We start from the raw sequence: 25089 nt of genomic DNA on the forward strand, positions 1-25089 counted from the left end.
AACACTCCACTAAAACAACTAATTGCATAAACCTGCATTCTTCTCAGCTGCCACTCTGCACCTGCTCACATTCATGAAATGAATGAACTAATTAGCACACACTCCCCAGAAATATTCTTCCTAACTGAAACATGGTTCAAACCACACCACACATCTATTATCACTGATATGCTTCCCCCACACTTTCTCATCCACCACAGACACTGCGCACACAAACAAGGTAGTGACATTGCTATTATATATAATGAAACACTCATATTTAGTAATCCCACCCCCCCATACACACCCTTTGAAGCATTTGCTCTCTCAAGTGCTCCCCTCCATCACACACCAACACCCAACCTTTCTCCACCTCATGTATTGCCCTTCTACACACAATTCCAACTTCCACACCAACTGGACTGACTTCACTAGTGACAACCACACCTCCCACTGCAACATCTACCTTGGCGACTTCAACCCTAGTAGTTCCCTTTCACAAACCAATCCTATACTAAAGACTATCCTCACGCCACTAACCCCTTATGACCTCACACAACCCATCACCTATCCCACACACATTGCTGGCAACAACCTGGAACTTTGGATCGCAAGCAAAAATCATGTCTCCTTGAATAATTAAATCTGGGTATTATGGTCACCACTTTGCTATCCCCTTCTTGCTCACACTATCACACAAAATCCCATCACCTGCCACACACCCCTCTCACCCCGCAGCCAGACAAACCAAACACATTACAGACATAGCCTTAGCACCCCTCATACCACTCCCCCATCCCCACAGGCACATCCCTCCATCCTACTCCACTGATAGAATACCAACAATCAATGCCAATTGTCTTGTGGTACCCAGATTCAAATCGACGAAGATTGGTGGCAATAGCTTCCCGGTGAAGGCTGCTAAAGTCTGGAACTCCCTACTTCACGAGTTAAGAGCTGACCAACCCTACCTTAATTTCAGAAAGAGCTACATCGCCTTTCTCAACCAAAAGGCATTACTGCCTACATGACTACTGCATAACCGTCTGTAACTGATCACTCTACATGTCTGCCTTTGTAAATATCATATTTTACTTTTTCTCTAACTAAAACTATGATTGTAAACCATTGTATCTACTTTGCAAATGCACCTACCTTTATGTCTTCTGTATTTACTATTATGTCACTGTGATTTTCATTATGTAACTTGTAATCTTTGCACATTCTTTTTGCTGCGCCCTGCTACCTCTGGGTCTGGTGCGCATTAGAAATTCAATAAACAAACAAACAAACAAACAAACAAACAAAAACTGCATCCCCAAATTACAAAAACCCCACAACAACCACCACAGGCCATGGTTCAAAGGTTCCCTCTGCTCTATCAAGCAGGAAGCCAGCCTAGAAAGAGACTGGCAAAAGAAACAAATGCCCCTCAACCAGGACACGCCTCAGACACTGCCGCCACAAATACAAAACAACCATAAGCAATGCCAAAGCCACACATTACCTCCAAGAACTCCAATCCACCGCCAATCGTACCCAGAAAATATTCAACATCGTGAAGTCCCTCTGTAGACCACCATCCACAGCTTCCGCACCCCATCTACTGGCATATGCAACTCTCTCATGAACTACTACAGCTCCATAATGCGCAACATCAGGACAGCCCTCCTCTCAGCTCTCCCACTCACACCCCTCACTCCTAAACATTCCAACACAGGGGCACCTTCCACCCCATCAACACCGACACCCACATCACTCTCAATGCCAAAATAAATCCTGCACACTTCCTGGATGATGCATGCCCACCTCAAGTTGCATCCAATTGCATCACCACCGTAGCTCCTAACTGGTGAAACATGATCAACTCCTTTCTCTCACGTGGTGCTCTCCCCACTACACTCAAAACTGGACAAACCTAACCGCTCCTCAAAAAACCATCTCTCAACCCCATGCTGCCTGAAAACTACTGCCCCATTACTATCCTACCATACCTCGCCAGAGTCATGGAACGATTCATTACTACCCAACGGCAAGAACACATCACCACAAACAACCTACTCAACCCTTTTCAATCCGGCTTTCAACCTGGATACAGCACTAAGACCGCTATTCTTTACTTCATCGATGACCTCCACAGCATCACAGACATAAGACGCACAGCACTACAAGTACTCCTTGACTTCCTCGACCTCTCTTCAGCCTTCGACACCATCAACTAAACCGTTCTAATAGACATGCTAGCCCACAGGATGAATCTCTCTTGCACCATACTCGACTGGTTCAACTCCTTTCTCACTGAGAGAACATACTTTGTGCCCATGCCCCTTTATCAATCAGACCCTCACCCCAGTCAAGTATGGGGTCCCGCAAGGCTCTTCCCTATCCCCAACACTCTTCAACCCATATGCTGAATCCTATGGACAGACCCTCGGCAAACAATGTTTCCACCAATACACAGATGACACACAAATATACTTCATCCCCTTTACAACTCTACACCCTCAAAACCTGTTTGTCCACCATCATCACTTGGATGGCAACCCACTTCCTCCAACTCAACCCTTCCAAAACAGAATACTTCCTCAATTGCCACCAATGCACAAACCCGACTTCACCCCCTGGATCCAAGAACTCGCCATGGACAACCTACACATATCCATCTCCATGCCTGTCAAAACCCTTGGCTTCGACCTCCACCTTTCCTTCACACACCTGTCACCAAAACAGGCATTCTACAACTACACCTCCTAAGCAAATTCAGAGATATCCTTCCTCCTGATGAGTTCTGCACTGCAGTACAAGCACTGGTTCTCTCTAAGCTGTACTATGGAAATGCTTTCCGCTCTGGCCTCCCCAACAACACCCTTGCCCCTCTGCAAGTCATACAGAACACAGCAGCCAGACTCATTCTCCGCCTACTTAAATATTCACACAACACCCACACTATTGCTCAGCTCCACTGGCTCCCTATACCCACAAAGAATTGCCTTTACCAGACTCTGCATTGTTTTCAAAGTCATCCACCCCCAAACTTCATCTTACCTTCATGACAAACTCAAACCCATCACACACACAAACACCAGACAAGCCAGCCAACACCTTCTACACCTTCCACTCTGCAAACTCACATGCACACAAAAAGAAACTTTTAGCCACTGAGCACAACCTAGGGCATGGAACACCCTACCTCTTCACATAGCCCCTGCATCCTCCACCACCACTTTGACAAAGAGCCTCAAAACATACCTATTTCCTACACATAACCTTGCCCCCTTCCACTGTCATCACTTGTCTACCCTAATCTTTCTATCTTTTCCTGAAAACCTTTTGTAACTTATGATTTTCAACACACACCTTTCCAAACTTTGAACCATGTAAGGTGTTCCGAGACCCTCTGTGTCTGGCCAGTCGCTTCACAAAAATATGAATAAAATAAAAATAAATGACCTAGGGCCTCATTACGACCCTGGCGGTAGGGGGTTAACGGCGCCGGTAGAGCTGCCACCTCCGTTAACCCCCTACCGCCTCATTACGAGGTCCGCTCGCGGGACCCGCTAAGGATGCCTGGTTTTACCAGACGTACTTACTGGGTCCCGCGAGCGGTGCAGCATGCTAACAACGGGCCTGTCATTAACGGGCCCGTTGTTAGCATGCTCCCCATTCCCATTGAGCCCTACGGGGGCTGAAATGGGAATGGGGATGTACCGGGTCCGGGTTCCCTGAATGGGGAAATACCGGGCCCTCCAAGGTCGGAATGGCCCGGTATTTCCCCATTCAGGGAACCCGTACCCGGTACCCAGAATGCGGGTAGCCACGCCGCAAAAAGTGGCATGGTTACCTCCAGGGTCGTAATGAGGCCCCTAGTGTTTGAAATTGCACCTATATTTATTGTTACCGCCATCGGGCAATGAGAGCCATAATTGAAATAGCACTGGCATTATTGCCTGCCAGGAGGGTGATCTCGACCAAGCAGTAGTTTACCACCAGCGGTGTTTCTTACATAATAAGACCTGAGTGTTGGAAGGCTGATCTTAGAGGCATGCATGGGAGATGGGGATCTTTCCTGGAAGAACCACAAAGGTCCCCCCCACCCCCATCTGCACCATTGCTCTGCATTTTCACAGAGTGTGGCTGTTCCTTTAGTTTCTTATAGCCAACTCTAAGCCAAAACCAAGCAACATAGGGGAAGCCCGAGATCCGAAAACGAAATGCCATTGTTTCTACGTGCGCTTATTGTCTCCCAAATCGTTTGCATTGTTTACTTAATGGCAGTAATAAGAGTCCCAGTAAAGGAAGGCCTTCTAATTACACCAAAACCAAGTGGAAGAGAATAGTTAAGTAGAGCGCTGCGCCTCTTCCTGGAGGCATCCTCGAGTCACTTACTTAAAGCATTGCATATACTGTTTCAGCCATGAAAAGAGCTAACCCGGATGTATTATTTATAAAATGGCCTCATATCAGGTTCCGCCTACTGCACCATCTTGTACTGCACCCTTGATGTTTTAAGTTTACCATTTTTTAACTTTGTGTTCCCAATTTTGTTTAGGAGACAGGCATGTACCCTGCGTACAAGGAGATGGTGGCAGAATATTGCTGGCTAAACAAATGTAAGTAGCCGAACTTGGAGTGGAGCGTGAATGTGAGCTTCGGTCCTGCTCTGGTTACCTGTGGGCAGTGGGGAATCCCGGGCCAGCTGCCTAATAAGGAGTACGTTTGGAAAGGTTCCCTTGAGATTATGTTACAGATCACCTTTGAAAAGATGTGCAAGTGTGCCTAGCCTCTCTCACCCTCTTCCTGACCTTTTCATCGTGCATAGAAATGTCTGCGCCGGTGCAAACAACGGAGCAGCCCTAACGTTGCACTGTTTTAGCTCTCTGCGCTTTATGGAAAGAGGTCCTGTAAAGAAGTTGTGGCCCTTTGCAGTTTTCTTCTACATTTTGTTCACTGGAGCAAAAATGCATGAAATGTTGTTTGTTCTGTTTAAGGAATAAAAATATGGAATAAACTGATTTTTGGCTAAAACGAAGTTCCTTAGTTCACATGTGCAAAGTGGAGCACAGCGTACTTGGTTTGTTGGACTGTGAGCTAAACACAGCCCTGAAAAAGTAACTCCGGCCAACCCGACTCTGCACAAGGCATGCTAGTCTGACCTTTTGCACTGTTGTTTTAGGGGCCGGTGAGGGTGTTCCACCACCAAGAAATGCTTCCATAATCTGGCAAAACGTCTAACTTTGTAACATATTTTCAAAATATGTTGGCTACAAGTCCTGGAGGGGAAAACGATTTAATATTCCAGTCCTGCCTGCTCTGCAGCAGAAAACAGGAGCAATATTTCTGTATATAGCATCCAATCCCCTATGTTTCTATAGTAAAAGCGTGGGCCTAAAATACCAAACACTGGATGCGCAGAAGAAAAGTATATGTGTGCCAGATACAATGTGGTTAATGGTAAAAATTCCCATTGCAAATCAGTTTGACGCCAGGACCAGTGACACCAGTTGTAATAATGTGAGATCCCCCATCATTGTTCCTATGGCACTTCACAAATATCCCATCATACTTTCTCTGCAGAAAACAAGATACCATCAAACCTGTTCTGATTATCTGCCGTTGTGCTGACGTTATATTTACAATGTATGTCTATGGATGTTTCTTAAGTGTTGCAAGGTGTGCTTTCCATTATATGTCAGTGCTGCTCATGTATGACAGGCTGCTGCTCATAATATAATGCTCAAATGTGCCAGACTTTGGCAAATATGCCAGAAGTTCAGCTCAATGTGGCATCCTGTCAAGCTGGATCCATGATGCTCAAATGGCCCGGGGCTGCTCGCTGTGCCCAGGTACTGTTCAGGGTGCAAGGGCAGGTGGTGCAGGATACAGATTTCCACATGGCAACTGATCTTACAGGTACACGACTCGGCTCAGACAGTAGACATCCCTGCAATTGCCCCTCTACTGTTCACCTTGCGCACTCAGCCCAAATTCATGAAGCTGACATTGCCATGCATGTCAGAAACATGTCACATCACCTCATTATGCAAAGCTCCCTTGGCTCCTTTCCCCGGCAGGTAACACACCATTGCTGTTTTCTTTAGTTAAGAATGATCATCCTATGTAATATGTATAGTTTCATCCGAGCTGAACTCTGCAGTTAGCATCTTGTCTCTTGTCATTAGTCATTCGTACTCCTTAATCTCTATCATTTTACATTCAATGTATTGAAAAAAAATGAGTAAAATATGATGAAAAATGCAATTTCCCTGTTATTTAAGTCAAATGGTTTCCTCTCATGCATCAATGCATCATCCATCCCCGGTTGTCATGGACACCCTGAATCATATAGTGTCACATTTCATTTATCCCTTATTTTCTGTGCCTGGGAATTAGTTTAGCCTAAAACGCTGTGATTCTGTCCAAACATTAGTATCTAAGGGGCAGAAGCACATTTCTCTTGGTCAACTCACCTTTTTTCTATACAAACCCAAACAACTATAGCAAGTCTTTCACTGGTAATGTTACCTCTTTTTAGTGCTGCCAGAAAGTGCTTAATGTGGACTTCGTGTTTTTGTACATACATGAAATACATTTTATATTTTGATGTCAAATTTACCGTCTCTGGTGGGTGATGATGTATTTGTCCCTAATCTGACAAGATACCCCCTCTTCTTAAACCGATTCTCTCCCTGACAAACCTCAGGTTAAGCAAAATGACAAAGTTACCACCTTTCCCTGGAGGTGCTTGCACCTCTTTAAAACAGTGCTGCAGGGTGTTCAAACCTTTTCTAGCAGGTTCAACCCACCTTTCAGGAGTACCGTTGCATTTCTGGTGGGTTTAATCCCACTCACAGATGGATTCAGTGCTGGAAATGGGAAAAATCTATTGGGGGAAACCTCTCCTCCTTGGAGGGCTGGGGCTCTGAGGGAGGATTGGGTGGGGCGGAGAACGTGGTCCCAGGCCAGGTCACGGAATAGAGTATCTCTTCATAGAACCCAATCATGACGATTTGCATAAAAGCAGAGAGCATTATGGGAACATAAGTATGTCCAGAATTTTTAATTTGAAATATGGCTTATTGTGAGGCAGTAAGACACCATTTTGAGAGAATAATGGAAGTTGTGGTCTACAGTTTTAATTGGTCACATTACTCATCCTAAGAAAAAAATGTCTCTACATTGCAGGACATATGTCCCAGTCTGGACAGCTACTACAAGTATGTGAGACTTCGGTTGTGAGTCTGGCGACAGGGCAGCAGAAAATGTTTTTCCAGAGCGCCGCTTGGTCATGTACCGGCCCATTCCCTGCGCTGGTTGGATTCAGATTTCACGTGAGGCATTCCCATCGGTAGACAGAAACTCGTAAAAGGAGTTTGACCAGGCAATTAGAGCCCTCAAACAGTCTAAAGAATTGTCAAGGGCCTGTAAATAGCCCAACTCACTTCTTGCTTCCTTCCTGGCTTTTGTTTGACTGTAGAGAGAAATGGTTAGGATAGGATTACACATTGCTGCTTTTGGAGACCCTTTTGGAGTGTGTTCATGTGTTGGAGTTTTCAGGTTGTTTGGGGTGTTTCCTGTGTTTGTTGATCCCTGTTTAAATTGACCTTGGTTGTTTCTGCTTTTTAGCCTTTAGCCCCCCATCTACCCAGTCTTACCTTCCCTTTTTTCTTCTCTTTTTACCCCTACTCCACACAATCTCTGTGCAACCCTTCCAGTTAGTCAAATAAAAGGTAACATAACCTGCGTGTTGTGGTATTCTTGTATCTGAATTAACACGCCAAACCGTTTATATACCCATACCCCCTGATAGATAAATGTACTTGCCACTGTTTGTTTTCTCTCTGGGTTACCCAAAAAATGTGAAGAAGAAAAAGTTTCCTAACACCTTTCCTTTTCTTCAAACCTTAGAAACAACCCTTCTGTGAGCCTGTGAAACCTTTCTGCGTATGTGTATATTAGGAGCCCTTTTTTCTTAGTCTTAATGACTCTTCTTTCAATCTGTTTGTTTGTCTTCGCCAATTGTCCCTTTTTTATATTTGTCGACATGTCCTTTTGGCTGGAAGATGAGACAGGGGGTGAAGATGATCAGTTAGCCTACTCCTCATTGTCGAGTTTGGGGGTAATAGTAGTAATCCACGTCTATGAGGTGGGAATAATAACCCTGTGAGGTTGGAAGACTCTGGTCCAACTGCGAGGGGCTATGTTGCATGAGAGGTAGTGAAAGAGTCATGACCATCAGAATGTAAGGGAAGTGGAAGGGTCAGACCTGTCAGAGAGGGCCATGGCTGGGCAGGCGGTCAAAGGAGGTGACTAGTTGCATGGGAGGGTGTGGATAGAATGGACAATGAGGACAAGAATGGTGTGGTAGATACACCTAAACTCTAAGTGTCCCTGCAGAATTTGCAACTGTATGTAGCCATTGGAATTTGCAGAGAAGGTGGCAACATCCTAGCAGCCGCACAGTTGCTGGTGGGTGGTGAGGAGATGGGACCAACGTGGGAGATACAGCAGAAAACTGAAGAACATCAGGTATAGGAGCCAGTGATGGGTCCTTGGCAGAAAGCTCAGAAAGATACTACACTATTGCCTGCCGTTGCACAGGGGCAACGCATGACCAACTGGTTCAGGAGTCACCCTCATGCGTGACCGTGAATATATCGTTATGGGTCTGGTGCTACTACAGTTTGCCCTAGGGAACCTTCTTTGACTGATTGGGAGGGATTTATTGTAAAATGTAATCTGTGCCAAAAGAGAGTCAAGTGGGGTAACTGACGTTTGGCACATCAGCAATATAGAAGCACTTTAAAGTGTGGCACACGCGTGTACAGAAAGTGGACATCTCCGACATCTGATGCCTGCTACTACAGCACTTTCCAGGAGTCACTTTGCCCTACAAATGGGCCACTTTGCCACCCACCAGTACAGCAGAATCCTGTTATAGTGTGGCATCATTTTGACAGGCACAGACACTGCATAATGTATGTCTGTGTAGAGACCTGTATCCCATAATAGTGGTGGATGGTGTGTTGAGGCAAATGCTCTAGCACATCCTACCCTCTTGTAGGTGACATGTAGGTGACTAAGCAAGAGGGTCGAAAAATGGGAGGCCTGGGCGACTTGGATGGTCAAAGTGAATCCACGGGTTTGTAGAGCAAAACAAAAATGGAGGCTGTGCCTCCAGTTTGTGAGTGCAGAACTTGTGATATGAGAGTGGATCCACTTGTTGGTAGAGCCAAAGGAATTGTGGATAAAGGATAAATGAAACATCTTTACTTTCCTAAGCATTCAACCACTACTGTCAGTAAGTCAGAGTCACCACCACCTTTTCCCATGTATGCCCATCTGCGTGACTCGAGATAGCTTACACACAAATCTTTATCTGAATCTGCTGTGTAGTCCCCCAAGTATTGGAAATGGGTTTTACTCTTTCCATAGTGTTTGGAGATATGATGCATGTTCATTTTAATCAAAGTAAGCGCTCTCATGTGTGCCTCAGAAAGGTGTCTTCTGTGGTCTGGGAGAGTAGCCCTAGTAGCACTGAATTTCCATTCTCTCAGGCTGGGGCATCTTAGGTATTCCAAAGCTAATCAAACGGCTGCAGATGGGCACACTGATAGCTGCCAGATGTGCAGTGGATTAGCATGCCTATCCAGTTGGCATGTGTCCAGAACATAGGCATCAACCACCGGTCCTGATGCGGGCCAGCTGATGTCTTGTGAGAACACTGATGAATACAGGAAGCCAGACTGGGAGAATAGAATTTCTTGCAGCCTCTAATGGTTTTTCACTGTATTCATGTTGTCCGCTGAAATAGTGTAAGAAATTGAGGATAATGAGTGTGCACTGTCTGATGATCTACTTTGCAGCAGTTGAGTCCCACAATGGGTTGATAGTTGCAGACATTTGGCCCACTAGTCTTGTTCCATCAGGGCTTTTAAACGTGTGTAGTCCACCCCACTGCATGTCCTGTGTTTTCCACATCCTCGGGAATGGGCTGTTTAAACGGTGCCACCTTTAAACTATGGGTCAAGAAAAGATGCTAGGAGGTGTTCCACATTCATCTTCATCACATTACCTGGATTCTGTAAGAAGATTGGGAGCGGTTTCATCAGGGACGTCATTTCACCAAAATTCCAGGGGTAGCAGAAGTGACATCACACGACCCGTGACCTCTGATGACACCCTATAACAAAATAGGAAATAGCATCACATAGCATTGTTCCTAAGTACACTACGAAAAATATGGTTACAATCTCACTATAATGTGATATGCATTTCATACAAGAATGGATCACCATATGTATCGTTAATATCAGTGTGTATAGGCCCATATTACCAAATTACTGTGAATGCAAGCAGATGTTCAAGGCCAATTGATAATGATGTGTTATTATACAGCACTTAGGAGAAAAAAGGATTTCATGTGCACTCCTAATTAACGCTGGTCATTCACTTTGTTACACGATTTCCAAGGTAAAAAACATATTTTGTTGGCATTGCAGCAAAAAAGTAAGACTAATACATGCAGTAAGTTGAATTTATAAGAACAGAAAATCAAATTAAACATTTCAGTGAAAACTCATCATTGAGGCCCCTGGGATAGAGTGTGTCAAGGTGGTGAATCCAGAATTTTTCTCTTCTTGACAAAAGGGATTGGTAGTCACCACCCCTAAGTGGGCATTTCACAACTTCTAAAACTTGGAACTTGAGCTGGGCTATGGTGTGATAGTTCTGCAAGAAGTGTCTTGAGAGAAGTGATTTCATGCTTCTGCATCTGATATTAGATTTGTGTTCCGTCCATCTAATCTTGACGGGTCTGATGGTCTGTCCCACATAGATTTTACCACATAGGCATTTGATGGAGTATATCACTCCCGGTGTAAGGCAAGTTGCAAAATCTCTTAACTTGATCCATTTCTCCGTGTGGGGGTGGGAAATCGAATCGCCTTTAACCACATTATTGCAATGTGTGCAGTTCAGACACGGAAACGTACCTTTTCTCCTTGTTTTCAAGATAAGTTGTTTGTCTTTGGGGGGTGTTTCGGCCCTAACCAGTGTGTCTCTTAGGTTGCAACCCTGTTTGAAGGCCATCATAGGTGCTTTGGGGAATCACTTTTGTAAAGTTGGATCACTCTGCAGTGTACCCCAATGTTTTCTGATTGATTTGCTCACTTGGAAGCTTTAGCAAGAAAATTTGGAAATATAAAGAAGTGAACACGTCATCTATAAAGCGTTTCCAAATTAACACTTTAGTACACCAGTGAGGATGATCTAGTACGAACTGTCGTTTGAACCTGTACATGAAAGTATTTGCATAAACTGGGGGCATTTTTGACCCCATTGATATCCCCGTTGCTTGAAGATAATATTTGCTTTGAAATCTAAAGTAAACGTTGTGTAGTATTAGTGTGAGAAGTTCCAGGATGAATTTTGGATTGCCCCTAGGGTCCGGTGAATTAAGCAGGAGCCATTCTACTGCTCCAATCCCTTCACTGTGTGGGATGGATGTGTAGAGACTACACACATCCATGCTAAATGAGATACAGTCCCCACTCAAGGCAGTGATATCCTGAAGACAATTCAAAAAGTCAGTGGTATCTCTACGATATGTGGCAATGTTTTGTATCAAGGGTTGTAATAAACAGTCGACGTAGATAGCCAGGGTGTCAAAGATACTATCAGATCCAGCCACTATTGGTCTAAGTGGTGAATTGTTGTGGTTCTTATGTATCTTTGGCAGTCCATAAAATACAGGAGTTATTGGATGTTGATTCAACAAGAATTCACTAGTCTTCACACTAATCCACTCATTTTCACAAGCCTCATTTACTGCGTTCTCTATGAGGACTTTTATCCTGTGTAATGGGTCACTGTCCAATTTGATGTAGGTTGTTTCGTCATTGAGGAGTTCCATGCATTTCCTAGTGTAGTCACTGTTGGCCATCACCACAATGGCTCCTCCCTTATCTGCAGGTTTAATTGTAAGGTCCTCATCCTTTGATAATGTTTCAATGTGATCAAGTTGGCAATTCTTTATATTCAAGCGTGTTGTTCTTTGATAGTTAATCCTCTTCAGATCAGCTAACACATTCTTCTCAAACAGATTGAAGATCAAACTCTGTATATGAGGATCGAAGGTACTTTTTGGGCGAATTTCAAGTCTTTCATCTCCTGGTTGTATAGTTTCCATGTCTCCCTCAGTTTCAAAAAAGATCTTCAGACATAGCTTACTGAATAGTCTATGAAGGCAAATCTTTTCCTCAAAAAGAGATGTGTTGCTGGTGGGGATGAATGAGAGGCCCGATTGAGTATATTCAATTGGCCACTTGTTGTCAGGTTCTATTACTTGGGTTGAATGGCGAGTGGTGAGACTGTGAGTACTTATGTGTTTGGTTTTGGCCTTAACTTTAATGTTCAGAGTGTGGATGGCTTCCCAGGCCAAGATGGCGGTTGCCAGCTAGTTCCCTGATGGGCTGGAGTGTATGAAAGGCAGCTCCTGGACATTCTAAACTGCCTTTCATTGTCAGCAGCCCAGCAGGAAGGACCTATGTTTGGAGCTCTCGTGTTTTGTGACTTTTAGCTGGGACTTTCTTCTGCCTATGTTAAGCTTATCAGGATCAGAAGAGAGTCAGGAGAACCAAGAAATCATACCAGAGATCATCAGTTAAAGAAAGAAGCAAGTTAAGTGACCTTTTCGGATTTTCTTTAAGTTGTTAAACTCTGTTAGTTTCTCAGTGGGAGGTACATTTCCCTTTTAAAGTTTACATGTTTCCCTCCTTTGAAAAGACTTTAACAAGAAAAGAGTCTCTTTAAGTTGAAACGGAAAGGAAGACTGAAAAGGTTTTATTGAACTGTTTCATAGTGCTACGTAATGTTCAATGCACGTGCCAAGAAAGCGTGTGTGGGTCTCGTGCTTGTGATAAAATAACTCTCGTTTGATTTGCGCGTCCTAACGAGCTACATAGCTATCCAGGGCACTGTGGATTTGAAGTGCTCTATCCGAGCGTCGGTGCACGTTTGTTAGAAGTCTTCCGCTGTCTGCGCAAATGACAGCAATGACAGGTGCACAGTTGGAGAAAGCAGCTCTGTGAGACTATATTTATTTGTGTTTCTTCTTTTTTCATTCCGCGGTTAAAACTAATGTTACTAACCTAGCACGTGTTAACAATTAAGCCACAGTTCCTTTGCGCGTGCACACCGCCGAGGATCAATTTGAATAAACACTCTTCATCTCACATGTGCGCTTCACCGAGGACTAAATATAAGAAACACTATTCCCCTCACGCGTGTGCATCTTCCAGGAGAATTCAAAAGAAACACTGTGTCCTCGCGCATGCGGGGTAGTAAAGCTTTGAAAGTGAATCTTACCAAGACAAACACTATTCAACTCACGCAAGTGCAAAGTAGAAGATTCCTTTGAATGAATTAATTTATCTAACTCCTAGGAATGCATAGCACTTCTCAACAGGGGTCAATGTGAAAGTAGTGAGCACCAGTTAGAGTGGTTATTAGAATTTCTTCCTTTCACCCAGTACCAAAGACTTCAGAGGTGACTGATAAAGAGTGTGAAGAATGCTCCAAAATATTCTGCAGCCTAGGAATTAGGGTGTCTTCACTAAAGAGAAGAAATAGAGTGCCAGAGTTGAAGTGACTTATCCTTATGTGGAAATTGGACTGTATGCAAAGCAGCTCTCAGGTTTTAATTCCAGGGGGGTACACAGGCAGCCTTCCCATTTAACGAGCCTCAGAGGCAGAAAACTGTGATGGTGACACTTCAAGCCTAATGCAGTAAGAAATGAATTCCTCTAAGTTGTCAGAAGAGGTGAATCAGGTATGGTGGTGTGTTTCTTTTTCCTTCTTGGATATTAACATCGGGGAGGGAAGCAATACTTCAAGGTAAGAAAGGTTAGTGACCCAGATTTGCTGTTTCTTTTCTCTTCCTCTAGGTTGAGAGACTTCAAGAGGTTAAGCAAGACCTCATGTTTATTATTTTGTCCCACTTCCCCTTTTAACTTGGGGATGCTCTCAGCTTAACTGTATACATCCACTTGAGAGGGAGCATTCGTGGGGGACTATGGGAGTTCAGAAGCTTCCGCGGACAACCCACAGGATTTCAAGCCTGACAGAAGGAAAGGCCAGAAAATATAAGTCCGCCCAAGCTGCGATGAACCCCAAGACCACCATGGAGGCTTAGGGTCCTTGATTAGGGAATTACAGGAAGAGCTGAGGGTGGCTCACCAGGAAAACAAGAATTTAGGGAGATGGGTTAATGAGTTGGGTGCAAAGGTCGCTCAGATTCAGGGAGCAGGCGTAAGGACAGAGGAAGAAGTCGTTTCCCCCCCAGAATTGGATAGGGTAGATGAGGAGCGAATCCCTAGTAGAGGTGTAGGAGCAGAAGGGGGTTTTAGAGCTTTAGTAATGCCTGTTCCCTTGGCAGCCCCAGAGCGTTATTCTGAGGATCCGAGTAAGTTTCAAGTATTTTTAACTCAGTGTGAGTTGCATTTTCTTAGTCGGTTTGAATTATTCCCTTCAGATGCTTCCAGGGTTACCTTTATGATGTCCTATCTGTCAGGGGAGGCCTCAACCGGGTCTGGTTTATTGGTAAGACAAAAAGTGTTACTTTAAGAAATTTCTTTCTTTTCATGGAATAGTTTAAGAAAATGTTTGATAAAAGACAAGTTTCATTAGAGGTGGATGGAGAGTTGTTAGATTTGCGTCAAGGGAGTAGGGACTTGATCATATATAATACACAATTTAGGTCTTTGGTGTCAGAAAGCAAATGGCCAGAAGAAAAGAGGACTTTGCTGTTTTATAGAGGTCTGAAGGAGGAGTTGAAGGACATATTGTCCAGTGTAGTTCAGCGACCATCTTCTTGTGATGACCTGATAGATTTGGTGGTTCAGTTGGATTTTCGCTTAAGTGAAAGAAGGGAAGAGCGGCGCTGAAGTGTTCAGGGGGAGGTGAGACTACCAATCAAGGGAGATCGACCAAGGTGGAAGTTTTGAAGTAAGGACGTTAGGTTGAAGGGGAACCCTCAGCAGCCAAGAGTAAGGGGACCTCTTACTAAAGAAGAGAAGGCAAGGAGGCGGGAGAACAATTTGTGTTTATACTGTGGGAGCCGTGGCCATTTTCTAGGGAATTGCCCAGTTAATCCTAAAAGGTCTACACAGGTGGCGGGTAAGGTGCAGCAGATTGCGAATACCATGCAAGCAGCAGTTCTGCATATCACAGTAAATGTATCCTTGATTTTAAAGGCAGAAGTTAAAGGGTCTGGTACAGTTGTGGTTGACTCTGGAGCAACAGGAAATTTCATGGATTGGGGTGTGGCTAAGGCTCTGGGAATCCCAGTAGTAGCAAAGAAGGTGGTGGATCAGGATCGGGCTGTGGATGGTGCTTCTCTCTCATCGGGGCCTATAATGCATGAGACATGTGCTTTGGTGATGGAATTAGCTGTGGGGCCATAGAGAGGAGATCTCTTTTGATTTAATTGACACACTGCTTTTGAAGATTAATTTAGGAATGCCCTGGCTTAATTTACACAATCCCAGGATAGATTGGTGTGGACGAGTTGTCGAGTTGCAATCCAGTTTTTGTTTAGAACATTAATTTACGGAATTCATTCAAGGGAAAGATCAGGAACAGAGGGGAGTGTCTTCCTTTCTGACGGAGGCTGGGATGACTGGCCATAGTGTTGGAGCAACTTGGGACATCTTCCACAATGTTATCATGATTTTAGGGGTGTGTTTGATGAAAGAGAGGCTGGTGAGTTACCTCTGCATAGAGGTTTTGATTGTAGAATTGATTTGGAGCGAGGGGCTATATTACCTAGTAGTAGGGTGTGTGCACTGACGGAGAAGGAGAATGATTACCTTAAGGAATACCTAGCGGAAAATCTGGCTAAGGGATTTATCCAGCATTCTCAGTCTCCAGCGGCTTTTTGTGCCAAAACCTGATGGGTCTTTAAGAACCTGCATTGACTATAGAGCTGTAAATAAGGTGACAGTCAAGAACCAGTATCCTCTCCCTCTAATTTCAGAAATCGTGAATCAAGTCCAGGGAGCTACTGTCTTTTCCAAGCTCAATTTAGGTGAGGCTTATCATCTGGTACGAGTTCAGGAAGGGGACGAGTGGAAGACAGCTTTTAAAACCAGGTTCGGTCTTTATGAATATCAGGTTATGCCATTTGGACTTGCAGTGCACCGGCAGCTTTCCAATTTTTTGTGGATGAAGCTTCATGAGAATTTTTGGATATTTTTGTTGTCGTGTATATAGATGACATTTTGATTTATTCTCAGGATTTGGAGTCTCACAAGGGTCATGTTAGACAGGTGTTACAAAGGCTTCGTACTGATTCAGTGGATTTTTTGGGGTACATTGTCTCGCCAAAAGGATTGGAGATGAATCCATGTAAAGTGCAAGCAGTCTGTGAATGGCCGACTCCAACAAAGGTAAAGGAAATCCAAAGTTTTTTAGGGTTCGCTAACTTTTACGGAAGATTCATCGAAGGATTTTTCTCGAGTGGTCACTCCAATAACAAAACTTCTGAAGAAAGGAGACACGTTTGAATGGTGTGCAGAGGCTTTTCAGGAATTAAAGAAAAGGTTCACCTCAGGTCAAATTTTTATACATCCAGATCCATCACAGCCTTTTTATGTGGAAGCAGATGCTTCGAATTTGGCGATGGGAGTGGTTCTTTCTCAGAGACATGAAGATACCCGACAATTTCATCCAGTGGCTTATTATTCAAAGAAATTTTCTCTGGCAGAACATAGCTATACCATTTCAGATCAGGAGTTCCTGGCTATTAAATTCGAGTTTGAGGAGTTGCAACATTTTTTAAAAGGAGCCAGACATACAGTGACTGTGCTAACAGACCATAGAAATCTGTTGTTTCTAAAATCTGCCAAGACCCTCACACCAAGACAGCTTAGATGGTCAATGTTTTTTGCTCACTACGATTTTCTGGTGGCATTCAAGCCTGGCAAACTCAATGGTAAAGCAGATGCCCTGTCTCGATAATTTCCAGGGAGTGAGATTGAGTCAGCAAAAGAATTGTTACCAGTGATTGAACCAGGGTGCTTCATTTCGGCAGGAATACACAGGAGTGAAGAAGTAGAGGAAGAAGTCCGCAAGTCTATGGGCCTCATTACAAGCATGACGGTCCGGGAACTACGGTACCGGTAAGCATGCCGGTACCGTAGTTCCCGGACTGCCATACTATGTGCTCTGCTCGCGGGTGCCGTTTCACCCGCCAGGTTTTTCCTGGCAGGTGTAACGGCACCCGTGAACAGAGCACGTCGGATGCACCGGCACAACTCTGTATGTGCCGGTGCATCCGACCTCCCCATCCCCATTCAGCCCTATGGGGAAGAATGGGGATCGGGAGGCCCTTGATTCCGGCACCCGCAAATGGGCAATTACCAGGTCTGCCAAGCTCGTCATGACCCGGTTCTTGTCCATTTGCGGGTGCCAGAAAAAATGCAACTCCGGCGACTGTCATGCCCTTGATAAGGGCACGGCTACCGCCAGAGTTGTAATGAGGGCCTATGTCTCTGGCTCAGATGGAGGAGTGGGTTTGTAAAGATCCAATTCGAGTTATAAAAGGAGATTTACTTTATTGTGAGGATAAGATCTATTTACCAATTTTGGAGTTGAGAGAAAACGTGTTAAAGAATTGTCATGACTCAGTGTTGGCCTGTATTCCTGGATTCCGAATGACACTTGAGTAGGTCAGAAGAAACTTTTGGTGGGAGAGAATGCATTTGGATGTTTTGAATTTCATGAAGACTTGTCCTGTGTGTGCTCAAGTGAAGAATCAGGTGCGAAGACCGTCTGGATTGTTGGAGCCCCTGCCTGTTCTGCCATGTCCCTGGCACAGGATTTCTCTGGACTTCATTACAGATCTTCCTAGGGATAAAGGTTGTACATCAATCCTAGTGGTGGTTGACCTTCTGTCTAAGGAAGCACACTTTATTCCGGTTGAGGGAGAGGTTACCGTGGATTGTCTGGCGCATATTTTACTGCAGGGAGTTGTTAGATTGCATGGTCCCAAATCAAGTCATCTCAGATAGAGGCTCTCTGTTACAGAACGCGTTTTCTTATATAGATCTACATTACCCACCCCCTCTTTAGTTGGTTTGTTTATCTTTAAGTCAAATAGCCTGATCAAATGATGTATATCCCCTTGTTCCCATTCTTGACCATTTGAGTCAAGTGATGTTGCACCAGTACAGTTTTGAGCAACTGATTGTATATAATTTGCTTGTGCTCGTAAATGAGGACTCTGACTCTCAGTATTATTTTCTAATGGTAATTGGTTCCCCAATGAAGGCAACATCTGATCAGCATGCTTTGGCATATTAGAAATTGCAGCCCACTGCACTTTTGCCAAGGATAATGGACAATTCCCTCATTCCTCTAGTTGTTTCCAACTGCCCAACCTGGTGTCTGTTGGCCTGCTATGCCAGGATACCGTGGGTTTTCACCTGGGAGCAAAACCCTCACTCTATCTCCTAAATACATAGTTTGTTTAGCCTTACTATGGGTTTGTATACTTATGAGTGTATATTTTTCTTCTGTTATTACAAACTTCGGTACTTTTTCTAACAATTGGTCATTGGGGGATTGATCAATCGGTTTACTAGTAGTTAGATCAATACGTTCAAGTTGATAATTTAATGTTTCAATAGCCATATGTGCCTGTTGTTTTAGTGATTGTTTTGCTAGAACTTCTTTTTGTTTTTTTGGGCTGGCAGCATTAACATTAGCTCTATCTTCTTCTTCATCAACAATGTGAATATTTCTGAGAAACTGTCTAGAATTATTCTTTAGCGGGTTTATCCTCCTATTTCTACATTTCTTCAATGCTTTCTTTGATTGCTTTCCCCCACACTGCAGGATTTTCCCTTTGTTGTTCAATATGGACACTTTCATAATTTGTACATTTCACCACAGAAAAATATTTTTCTTCAGTTCCAACTTGCTCATCCAAACCTTTTTTTTTTGTTTGGCTTCGGCGAGAGTGCCCATTTGCTTAATATATCTATTTTTACATTAAATTCACTCAATATTAATATATGGGCTTTTACCTCTTCTCTGATTTTATCATATAACTGAACTGATGCACTAAGAATGGGGTTTAATGCTGAGCTGGATGGTGATTATAGCTTAATGTGACTGTCTATTTTGCTCGATGTATGATGCATTTTATTTGGTTGACTGCTATTTGGACATTGTACTAAATTACTTGTCGTAAGAAGATTGCGTAATTGTGATGGGGATCCTGGTGTTATCTTATAGGCAATTGATGAGATGTCTTCATTCACAACCTACACATCTTCATTAGACATGCTTCTTTCTATAAATCTCTCTGGATGTTGAACAGTACCCTTCACCCTCCAGCATGCTAGTATCGGTCAAATGATGAACCCACTCGTTTAACCCAATCCACTTCCTGTCCTGACAATTCCCTCTGCATACCCAGGTCAGAGCAAATCATTTGTTCCAACTCCTCCTCTTTATGCATAATAGTCCGGTAGGAGTTAGGTATACCATCATTTTGGGCTACCGTGGGTACCATCTTTTCATTTCTCATCCACATCAACTCCAGTGGGGCTTGCCTATTGGATTGATCCATAGCTAAGTTTGTCTGAGACATATTTTGTTGCTTATTTCTTGTTATGGCAGGTGGCATGTTTAAAAAGCCGGAGTGACTTCTAAGCTCATTTATATAATTTTCACATGACATATATAAGATATAAGAATACAAAAATGCACTGACCAAACCGTGAATTTACTAGCTTCTGTATTTCTACTCCAATTACACAGTTCTATGTTTTCAAATATTCTATGATTCAATGAGCTCAAATTACCACTCCCTTTTGAAAGGGTGGAAAGGCCATATTTGCTAAGATTCTTTGTGAGAATTCAAAGGCATTGAAACCGGCAGTCACTCTCTATTTTAATCCTTAATGAGAGTTCAAAGATACAGAGGCCAGCGGCCACTCTATTTTGATCTCAATATTCCAATTATGTGCATCAAAATGAGCTGTGTTAGTATTTGTCCTTTTCTAATAGTCAAGAGCAAAATGGCCACCTTTCACTCTCCTATGGAATGTGATTTGAGTATAGTGAGAGCTCAAATGCATAAATTGCCCGCAGTCACGCTCTACTTAAATTACAACAAATTACATTTGTTTTACACGTCTTACATTGACTATATTTCACACTTCACAGAGTTCAAAGGCATAATGCCCACAGTCCGTCTCCAGTTTAATCAATGTAATAAGTATTTCAAGTGTGGTACGTGTTACATCCGCCTCACATCCCACATGCGCGGTGATGTTAAGCTCACAAATAAAGTACCTGCCCTGCCGGAAGCCCAGCAGTTTGGGGTCCGACGAGCAACTGGCGTTTTGCGTCTCTTCCATGCTGCTGGTGCTGCGCACTAGAAGGCCTCATGCATGGTCTAGCCAAGCTCAGCCCCGCTGCCTACGCCAGCAGGGAATCCAACACTGGCGATGAGGACATGTTGTAGAACACACACGCACAGCTGATAACGCGATCTATTAATACACAAAAAAAATTGGAAGCAAGGGGGAACACGCTCTTCCACACGTTGATGAAGGGACAGCCAACATCCCCTCAACCCACACCCCACAGGAAGCAGAGCATCACAACAGCAATTTATAGGTGAAGAGGGGCAACACAAACTGCTCACCACCACACAGGTGCCATTTCCCACACAGTGCCCCAGCATGGCTTGAGGACTTTCTACACCAAGGCCCACTACGCGGGCAAGAATGGCGGCGTCACTAACACCACCTGCACCATCACCTCAACACCAAGGGGGAGCCACAGTAGCCCGCAGGCCTTTTGACCCATGCACAGACCCATCCTCAGTGGGGCTCCACTGGACTATCTGGCTTCAACAATTTGAGATGGCTATGGTCTGTATGGACGTGACAACCCCAAGAAAACTAAGATCACACCTTCTACTCAATGTTGGGGAAAACGTGCTACACATCTTTCATTAATTGGCTGTGGGCGATGGCGCAGACGTATACCCACTGACAAAAGATGCCCTAACGGCACACTTCATGCCACAACTAAATCCTAATTTTGAAACCTTCAACTTCTGCACCACGGTGCAAACAGAAGATGAAACGCTCAATGCTTATCACACAAGGCTGAGACGATTAGCGCTATCCTGTGAATTCAACAACATCGAAAATACTAGAATATAATCGCCAAAGGGAGCTATCACAAGCAAGAGCAGCGCAGGTGGGCACCACCCTACAGAAGTTACAACTGGCACCGCCGAAAGCCACCATAGTGCAGATCACAAACCGCCAATCCCCAAGGGATGTAAGCAGTGAAGCATACAACTCTCCACAGTGGCAACCAAGATTCCCGGGGCCGACCGAGTGCGGATGGCGCAGAGGAGCGTGACATGGAAAAAGAAGTTGCCCAGCACAGGGGACCACATGCGGAACATGTGGCAGTAAGGACCATTACACACGCATCTGCAGATCCTCAGGCCAGCCCCAACGCACGCAACAACCATCGCCAAAACCATCACCAGGAAGAAAAAGCAAGCAATATGTGCCTGGTGGGAACCAAAGACAACTCATCAATGGATGAATCTGGGGATGAACGAGAGGATGCAGCAACCGTAGTGGAAGCAGGGCGAACGAGAAGGAAAGGAAACACCACCTGATATCTGGACTGTAACCAGGAGGCATGACTACGAAAAAGAAGCGACCCAAGTGTCTCGTGAATATACAAGGCCAAGAAACCATGAAGACGATCGACACAGGAGCATTGGTGAATGTCACGCCAACAAATATATTCCAGAAACTACAACCCCAGCCAGAGCTCAAACATACAGAGACCCTACTATTTTCCTACGGCAGCAAGACGCCGCTTCCCGAAGTTTGGTGATTCCGAACCATACTGAGTAGAGGTGAAAGGACCATCAACTCAAATATTTATTTAGTCAATGCAGGCATTGAGTGCCTACTCAGCTGGGAGTCAGCTGAGAATCTGGGCATCATAAACTTCATTTGAGATATTACTGACTCTACAGACATTACCGACCTACTCGCCAAGCACCCAAGCATCCTCCATGGCATTAGATGCCTTAAAGGAAAGCTAATAAATCTATATATCAACCTACAGTTCAATCCTGGGGAGTACACCACAGAAGGACTCCTTTCCACATGAGGGACCTGGTGGCAAAGGAACTACAGGAACTCAAAAATACGAGTATAATCAAACAGGTGACAGGGCCATGGATGTCCCTGATGGCCGTCATGAAACAACCCAAGCAAGCAGGAAAGGTATGAATTTGTATATACATGTGCTTGCCCAGCGCAGCTATAAAAAGGGAAAGACATATCACCCCCACCCTGGACGAAATAATCACAGACCACAAAGGGTTGAATATCTGTTCAAAACTTGACCTTAACGCTGGCTACCATCAACTGAAACTGCACCGTGACTCGAGGTACATAACAACCTTATCGACTCACCTGGGCCTACGGTGGTACAACAGACTCAGTTTCAGAATTTCATCAGTAGCTGAGGTTTTTCAGGAAGCGATCCAAGAAGTGATTCAGGGTATCCCGTGGGTGCTAAATGGCAGCAACGACATTCTCATTCACACCAGCGACATAGAGGAACACATGCGCTGCCTCGAAATGGTCATTAACAGACTGGAGACAGCAGGCCTCACAATACACAGTGAAAAGTGTGAGTTCCTAAAGGGTGAAATAAAATATTTAGGATATGTCTTCAACAAAGAAGGACTATCCGCTGACCCTCAAAAGAAGCCTCCCCACCAACTACCCACACAGAAATACGCAGTTTCCTGGGCATGGCCACCTACTGCGGCAGGTTCATCCCCAACCTTGCAACCATGTCAGAACCACTCAGAGAACTCACCAGATCGAACGTCAAATGGGATTGGAACCCCAAGTGTGTGGAAGCTTTTGAGCAGATCAAAGCATCAATGTCATCGGACACAACCATGGCATACTATCACCCAGCCCTAACAACGTAATTGTAAATAGATGTGAGCCCCATGGGACTCTGGGCAATCCTAGTCCAACAATCGAGGACAGGTGAGACCAGACCGACAGCATATGCATGATTCCAATCTTCACTGGGTCATCAGCACACCATCCGGCCAGAATCGGGAAGTGGCTACTACTCCTCCAACAATGAGTTTTATCTGGCATACCAGGCAGGGACCGACAACCCAGCAGACTTTCTCACTGGAATGTTCCCAGTACGGCAGGAGCTGTCCGTTACCCACGAGGGATTGATCCTGAGGGGAGCACACATAGGAATCCTCATCAGTCTACAAGACAGGATCATAAGACTTGTTCACGAGGGACATCAAGGAATGGTCAGAACAAAGGCCAGGATAAGACACAGACGGCCTCATCACGAGTTTGGTGGTAACCCTTGAATGCAGCAGTAACGCTATTACCGCCACATTTAAGGGTCCGCCAAATCATGGGTGTGGCAGCATTTACCCCCAGCTCTGAGCTGGGGGTAAATGCACTGGGAATTTGCCGATTTTCGGCGCAATTACCTTGTGGTAATACCGCAGACGGTAATCGTGCCAACAATTCATCATTGGGTCCAATTGGGAATGGGGAATTCCCCAGCAGGCCCAATGGGGAATTACTGTTCCGCCAAACCCATTATCCGGCGCTAATGGCGCTGGGGGGCTTGGCAGTAAAGGTATTAGCCCTGGCAGTATCCCGGCAGTAATACTGCCAAGATATCGCCCAACTCGTGATGAGACCCAGAGTGTGGTTTTCCCACATAGACGCCAAAGTCGAGGAGATCCTCACATCCTGCCACCCATGCCAAGTAACGGAAGCACCACCAAACCTGGAACCAATGTGATCAGCAGACAGTGGATCATCAAGATGTGAAGCCATCAGCATTGACTACTGCACAGTACAGGAGGGAACTTCCCTGCTGGTGGCTATCGAAGACTATTCGTGGTACCCAGAGGTGGAGATTATACCCTCAACAGCGGCAGAAACTATGATCCCAGCACTCGAGAAAATGTTCTCCTCACACGGGCTGGCCAAGTGCATTAAGAGCGACAATGGACCAACATTCCAGGGTACGCACATAAGGAGATACTTGGATGACCTACACATCCAATACCACCACATCACACCCAGATGGCTGCAAGAAAATGGAGATGTGAAGAGATTCATGAGGACTATCAACAAAGTATTACGAATCTCCAGAGCTCAAAACAGCATATGGCGAAACAACATGTACCTGTTCCTGCAGAACTACAGAGTAAAGCCTCACAGCTCAACAAACATGCCCCCTTCAGACCTCATGTACGGGACAATAGTAGACTCATCAATACCACATCACCCCGACAGGAGTGTGGATGACCCTGACAGCGAGCGTATACAAGCCAAGAGGGTAGCAGCAAACAGGCATATGAGCTACAGCACAAACGCCAAAGAATCCAAGCACAAGGTGGGTGACCAAGTGCTGGTGCTACGAAACCCCACAAAGGCAAAGCTAGAAACACGCTATGACCATGCACCATGGAGGATCATCTGGACGGAAGGAACAATGGTGACAGCAAGCAGAGGGCATGAGACAATAGCCAGAAATGCCTCCTGGGTCAAAAGAGTTCCAGAGGAGATGTGGACAGTCAGGGAAAGATAGCAGAGAGAAGATGGTGTGCCCAGAGGGCACGCTCCAAGGAAGAGAGTGGAGGAGGACGTGACCCAAGGCCGTGACACAGGTGAGCCGTCAGAGAGAGAGGAGGCGTATCCACAAATCGAAGGTGAGCCGGAAGGGGCAGGTGAATCAGAGACAATACCTCAGCCATGGCCCAGCAGATACAATTTGAGGGAGGCCCTGAGAGCTCCAGGGAAGCTGAGAGACTATGAGTGGTGAAAGATCAAAAGACTGTTTGAGTTTTCCACGTAAAATGGGATGCAGGTACCTGTGCCGGACTAGATAACACAGGGAAGCAATATAGAGTGATATTATGTTTGTATTAGGTTTTTCCTTAATTGGGATAAAGGAGGAATGTTACATCCGCCTCATGTCCTGCATGAG

At 44.8% G+C, this 25089-nt stretch overlaps 1 protein-coding gene across 3 annotated transcripts in view; it reads left to right on the top strand.

Annotated features, from left to right (window-relative positions):
- PDZD7 (PDZ domain containing 7) overlaps window positions 1–25089 on the top strand; it is a 769522-nt gene that overhangs the window by 184679 nt on the left and 559754 nt on the right. For all 3 annotated transcript variants that reach the window (XM_069611658.1, XM_069611656.1, XM_069611657.1), the window contains one exon: window positions 4529–4589. In XM_069611658.1, the coding sequence (XP_069467759.1) occupies window positions 4529–4589 (61 nt within the window). The remainder of the gene's footprint in view (window positions 1–4528; window positions 4590–25089) is intronic.

The sequence above is a fragment of the Ambystoma mexicanum genome, chromosome 8 (genome assembly GCF_040938575.1).
Source record: "Ambystoma mexicanum isolate Mex_15411 chromosome 8, UKY_AmexF1_1, whole genome shotgun sequence".
NCBI lineage: Eukaryota > Metazoa > Chordata > Amphibia > Caudata > Ambystomatidae > Ambystoma > Ambystoma mexicanum.